Raw genomic sequence first — 6,637 nt, forward strand, 5'->3', positions numbered from 1 at the left:
ATATAGTACTCCAGAAATCAGTCCAGATTGTACCTGTCATGACTTGGCTAAGAGGGAAAAAAAGCAGCCCAAAAAAACCACACACAAGACAGGCTGGCTAACAACCACCAATGTGTCTTCATCAACTGCTGTTTGTTGAGTTCTGCTTTTGTACAAAAAAAAAAATTGTGAAACTATTCTTTTTAAAGTGGCTTTCATAAATCATAAAAACTAATCCAACTAACCTACACAAAGAAGCTGTCTATACAATTTACAGTGATAGAAAAATTATACATGTCAAATAGATCAAAATACTAAAACAGTATTTCTACCTTTCAAACACATCACTGCATTCCCAAAGTCTTTCTGCACACAAACTCTTAAAAGCAGCACGTTCCATTAGCACCAAAGCCCAGAAACCTCAAAAGCTCAGCTCTTTCAGGAAGATCCGAATTCAACTGCAACTACAAATCTGCAATAACTTTAATTATGAGACTCCCGAGACAATTACTTAAACTGCAGCTTTTTAAAAAATTTAGCATCCACAATAGTTTTCAATAATAAACTGCAGTTTACCCATTCCTATGTACACATTCACACATAAATAAAAAACAGCTGCTACTTGATAACATCCAAAAGCATTTCCAAATGTGAAAGCTCTACACTAAAATCCAAGTAAGAATGCATTTAATTTCATAAACCAAAGTTTCAGGAATTTTTCAGCAAGTTGCCATCAGCTTTTCAAGTACAATAATTCTCATGAAGTTTATTAATTTAACTACAGATAATTCAGATAAATACACTAACTTCTTAAAAATAATTTAATTCAGCACATTTTGTAAGTTATGAACTTTAGAGCCATTACAGATGATGAGCTAGATAACTTGTTTGCTGTGTGGGATCACAAAGTTAACATCCACTGTGAGAAAAACAGGTTTCCTGCATATATTATTGCCTTTCTCTCTCTCTCTCTCTCTCTCTCTCTCTCAAAGTTCAGGACCATAAACAAACTTCTCTACAATGAAGTTTGCAGTAGCTCACAATTCACACAGATGGAATATACACACAACATAATTAATCATTTAACAAAACTGCCTCTTCTGCTCTCACTGAGATAATCGTTCCAGTGATCACTGGTAAAATCTTCTTCAGAGTAAAAAGAAAACAAAAATTACTGGGGAAAAGAAAAAGCATTGGTTAGACATGAACTGAAATTGTCCTTTAAAGCTAATAGTGGATCTTAATGGATTTTAATTTTACATGTTAGATGCTTAAAAAAATTTCTCCTCCAAGATTTCCTTAGTAAATGCCAGTTTAGCAGAAAATTAAACAGGATTTGCAACAACTTTTCCCATGGTAACACATACTGATAGAAATGAATTATTTACCAATGAAGATAGATTCAAAACTCATCACATGGATGATCTTTAACACTAGATTTTGTGTGTATCTTTCAAGATGAAAACAATTTCAGCATCACTGACGTGTGCTTTAACTATACCCTAGAATTAGTTTGGAGGAGCAACACGTCAGGGAAAAGCTGACACAAAAATTAACACAGCAGTTGATCAAATCTGAGCAATTGCCCCATTAAACCAAATAAATCATGTCTTCTGTTGTGCTGAAGTCAAACTAATTGATCTGTCTTCTTGCTCTCTGCAGCCCCTTCCTTCCCTCACTTCTCAGAACATAAGAACTTCACACACACACAAAAACCCCAGTGTTTCCCTCTCAAATGTTGGTTCAACACTGAAACTTCAAACACACCTTTTTTTTCCACACCCATCCATCCCTCTGCTTCCTCACATTCTCAACACATTTTGCCTGATATTAGCTAAGTCACTTCCATTTCCTAACCCTCTCAGTTTCTGACTCACACAAGCCTTTGCTCCAGTTCTGCTTTGCAAACCAGAAGTCCAACCCCACACAATCAAAAAAAAGTCCAAGTAGGACTCACTCTCCTTCCCCCCGAACTCCAGGCACCATCACTCCCTGCACACTTCCCTCCTCTCCCCTTTCTGCTGAACCCGCCTGACGCCAATTCCTTACTGGCTCTGGCATTTTCTATTCACAACCTCAATTACAGCAGGAATTATCCAACTCCCAGTTACCAACATTCCCTAACCACTGGGCGTACCGGAAAATGCTGATGCAAAAGCGAGGTGTGTGTAACGCCGACACTCAGCAGGTCATGAGGGCTTTTACTAAGCAACCTGTGAGAGATTAAGCATCAGCATGAGCTACTGTTCATTATCAGAAACACAACATCCAGTCTGGACAGACAAACAAAAGCTCGGTGCTAACATGAGCAAACCCATCAAGATATCCATCAATCTGAAGTATTATCACACCTAAAACTATTATTTTTCTTCTAACTGTTTAACCCATTCCCTCCTAGACATTCCCTCTGTAAATACACAAAAGGCTGAAAATCAAAACCCCATCGTGCTCAAGGGAGAAAAGGAAGAAAACACCATGTTTACTCCTCATGTTAAACCCACCCCCAGCATCAAACAGCCTCCAACAGTTGTAGCTTTACACATCAAACGCACGGGTACACCACCACAAACTCTTTTTTAATGGAAGGTCTTCTCATTTCCATTTTTGTGCTGTTCTAACACAATCTCAGGGAATTCTCAGCATTTTTTAATGACTTTTTCTAAATCAGAAGCTCTCCACTGAAGCTACCTGCATTTTAAAGAAGTTTCTGTCACATAACCACAAACACATTTTATATAATTTAGCATTAAAGGGATGGGTCTCTCCCCTCCAGTTGTAACTCCTTTGTATTCCTATTTAGGAATGCCTTGCTTGTTTGACCGAAAATGGAAGTGCCTTTTAGCTATGACACAGTATATATGAAAAACAAATAAAAATTAAGATTAATCTTCCTTCCACTATTGTGGGGAGAGAGAAGAATATGAAGAGATGTAAAACATCTGCTCTGGAGATCATTTTTCCCCCTAACAGCAAAATTCTTTCAGCAATAACTCGTGAAAACAAAGGCTATTAAACTGCAAACTACAAAGACAATCGATTAGAGGCAGTATTCCGCTAAGACAAGTTTTTCAGCATATCTTCCCATATTTAAATGCCTGGATCTTCTTCAGAAGATATTTCATTTGGGATGCTCATTTTAGGTAAGTGGTAACCACAAACACTTGAGAGGACTAGAACCTAAAATCCTAACATACTCTTCCTGCACTACTTCATTGCCAGAGCTGGGTGAGCATTTTTATTTCAAGGTACTTTGTACCAGGTAAGACAAGGAAAACAATTCTAAATGTGTATCCTAGCAGTTTGAGAACACACCAGATCTCCTCCTCCTCCTCCTCCTCCTGTTCTGTTTCTCCATGCTACTGGATCCTTTGTAAGCCCTTCCCTGAAGAAGGGCACGGAGGTTTTGTTTTTAAACTTAAAGATTAATCGTCCCTCTTGAAAACAGCTCTAGCCAGAAAGTTCAACTCATGGAAGTAAGACTGCAGCCCTCCAGCCCTAGCTGGCCCAAAAGCCTAAACTGGGCCTTAATTTGCAAGGAGTTAACAGGCATTTACTGCCTAACAAAATATAATTACTACTCAACATGCATTACAGGCTCTATCTATGTGCTTGCTTCTTGCTCACTTATCTTTTTTTGTGTACTTAGCCTCAACGCCAGTGCATCCAAAGAACTTCCTTTTCTTTTCAATCTGAAACCACTACTTCTAGAAAAGCCTTCCTGCCTCCTAAATTCTTTCCCTTTACATTTAAAATGGAGAAATTTGATCTCCTCGTTCCTTCCCTCCAACAACGCGTATCTTTCTGAAAGGGAGAGACACACAACAACAGCTCCAGGAGTGTGCTGAAAAACACACGGCGGAAGAAATTAAAGCATCAGGATGCAGTACAGGAACATCCCTGTTTCTGCAGACGCTGAAGGAGAGGGAGCACTGTTTAAAATGGTTGGGCTCCAAGGCACATTTACCATCTCCCGGTCTACAGAGATACTCGAGGAAACAAGGGAAGGCTAATTTCATGCAAGAGATCCTCAATCCAGCGTGAGCCCGACATACCAGGAGAAAACCGATCAGCCCCGGGATTAATCCGGCGATGATTGCAGTGTAATCAATGGCAGCGCAGCCCTCCCTGCCCCCTCGATTCCCCCTGCGCCCGAGAGGGGCGGGCACTGCAACACAATCACAGGTTGGAAACGCACAAAAACAAAGTCGGGGCTCTGGCAGTTCCCGAGCGAGGCGGGCGGCCGTGGGGATGGGCTGAAGGTCCGCGGCAGGACGGGCCCGGGCCCCGCACCACCATCTCCGTTCTCCCGGTGCTCCCGGGGAAGCGGCTCGCTCGCTGCTCAAACCTCGGCGCTAGGTGCAACACGGCCGCTTAGAAAAATGCATCACCTTTAAGATCGCTGCCCGTTCGGCCATCAAATCTTTCTATTTAGCACAAATGTAAAGTGTCAATGTGCGATTTTTTTTTTTTTTAAGTGAACGGCAGCCCATGACCTTTAGATTACGGGATGCCGCCGTAATTCCGCACCCCGCGCACAGCGAGTGAAACCCCTCCTCGGCGGTAAAGCGGCAATAAAAGGCAAGGCGCTCATTTCCAGGAATTCCTCACTCACTATAGCAGGTTATTGCATACAGCCTCTAAATATTGACAGAGATCAAGCTCCTTCCATGCGGGGAAAGCGAGCGGAGTCCTTCCCAGTCTGCGAGTGTTTACTACGCAGCTCGCAGCCCTGGCTGCGGCGTCTGAGCGCTGCCCCGCGCTCGGGGGGGACACAAAGGAGGGGCACGGCCCCCTCCGCCGAGCTCGGGGCTGCGGCGGTGCCGATCCGTGTGTACAACCAGGCAGCCGCCCCCGGGGAAGGAAGGCGGGCATGGCAGGGAGGGAGACGCGCAGCCCCGGGTTGTTAAACGTGCTCGAGAAGCAGACGCGTAACAGGAGGAAAACACGCAGAGCCCCGCGGGCAGGGGCGACACCCGCTCGGCGCCGCGGCGGGAAACGGCGCGAGCCCCGGGAGCCCCTCTCACATGCCCGGGCAGGGAGCCCCTCACACGGACCCCGGGTACGCACAGGGACCCCTCATACCACACCCCCAAGGACAGGGAGCCCCTCGCACACACCCCAGACACGCAGGGAAGCCCCTCACACGCACACACGGCGAGGGAGCCCCTCGCACAGGGAACCCCTCACACACAGAGGGAACCCCCTCACACACGCGGGGAACACCCCCGGCAGCCCCCGCACACACACAGGGAGCCCCTCACACACACACCTCCAAAGACAGGGAGCCTCTCTAGCATCCAAACACACGCAGGGAGCCCCCCGCACCACCAACCCACTCACACACGTTCATACAGGGACCCCTCGACACACACACACAACACCCACAATAAACACACACACGTACGATCACGGAGGGACTCACACACACACACAGGGAACCCCCCCTCACACACACAAACACAGGGACCCCCTCACGCCCCCCCAAACACAGCCGCCGCCCTCGCCCCCTCCCCGGCAGCCCCTCACTCGGGGGCTCCCTCACCGCCCCCCCGGCAAGCACTGTACTCACTTTCCCCATTTGTTGGCCACAGACAAAGTGCGGCGAAGACGAGCAGGAACCCCCAGACGACGGCGAGGGACCCTCCTCCAGCGCCAGACTTCATTCCTCTTTCTTTAATTGGACAAAAACCCCCTTTCCGAAAACAAAACAAAACAAAAAAAAGTCCAAAATTGTTCGCTTTCTCTCCTCTCCCCGTCCTCTAAAAATAACGAGCGGCGGAGGAGAAGCGGGGCAGGGTAAATAAATCCACGTTGCCTCAAGAAATGAAGGAAAAAAAAAACAAAACACGAGACCCTTCGGAGCGGCAAACCGGAGGGCTGTTGAGGTCCCTGGGTGTTGATCTTCCGGAGCAACCACACCAAAAATACACAGATATTCACGATGTATTAACGGCAACAACAACAAGGCATGGAAGCCCCGGGGCGACGCTGTCTCCGGGGCGGCGGGGCGGGCTCGGGGCGGCGGGCGGGGGGCGCCGCCGTCTCCCCTCAGCGCTGGCTGCGGTGGTACATCGTGCACAGGAGCCGCAAACACGAGGCACATCGGGGCTGGCAGTCGGCATCTTCAACCTCCATTTTCAAACACCGCACACACGCACACACACAGAGACACAAAAACTGGGAGGGCCGCGGAGGGAGGGGAAGGGGGGGGGGGGGGCGCGACCCAGACAATCCTATTACAAAACAACAAAAGCACCGCCGTCCCCCCGCGCGGGGACGGGGCTGCCCCGGCGGGATCCCCGCGGCTCCGCTCCCCGCTCCACCGGGGAGGGTGGAGGGGACACCCCACGCACAACCACCACCCACAACAACACCGCCGCCGCCACCACGAGTCCGGCTGCCTGCAGAGGCTCGAAATGCAGAATTTGTATCGAAAATGAATTAAAAAGGCTTCCCCCCTACTCCTCCTCTTCCTCTCCTCGGCGCGGCTGCCACAAGCTCCTTCTCCAAAAAAAAAAAAAAAAAAAAAAAAAAAAAAAAAAAAAAAAAAAAAAAAAAAAAAAAAAAAAAAAAAAAAAAAAAAAAAAAAAAAAAAAAAAAAAAAAAAAAAAAAAAAAAAAAAAAAAAAAAAAAAAAAAAAAAAAAAAAAAAAAAAAAA

The 6,637-nt window shown here is 46.5% G+C and overlaps 1 protein-coding gene across 2 annotated transcripts in view; it reads right to left on the reverse strand.

The window, feature by feature from the left end:
• Window positions 1-6,487, reverse strand: part of IGF1R (insulin like growth factor 1 receptor) — a 173,693-nt gene extending 167,206 nt beyond the window's left edge. The window contains exon 1 of one of the 2 annotated variants that reach the window (XM_042039718.1): window positions 5,549-6,487. In XM_042039718.1, coding sequence (XP_041895652.1) covers window positions 5,549-5,642 — 94 coding nt within the window. In that variant the 5' untranslated portion in view covers window positions 5,643-6,487. The remainder of the gene's footprint in view (window positions 1-5,548) is intronic. The other variant, XM_042039716.1, reaches the window with a different exon arrangement.
• Between the last annotated feature and the right edge of the window lie 150 nt (window positions 6,488-6,637).

The sequence above is a fragment of the Corvus kubaryi genome, unplaced genomic scaffold (genome assembly GCF_017639235.1).
Source record: "Corvus kubaryi isolate FWS band 111438036 unplaced genomic scaffold, C.kubaryi_AGA036_p1.0 37394, whole genome shotgun sequence".
Taxonomy (NCBI): domain Eukaryota; kingdom Metazoa; phylum Chordata; class Aves; order Passeriformes; family Corvidae; genus Corvus; species Corvus kubaryi.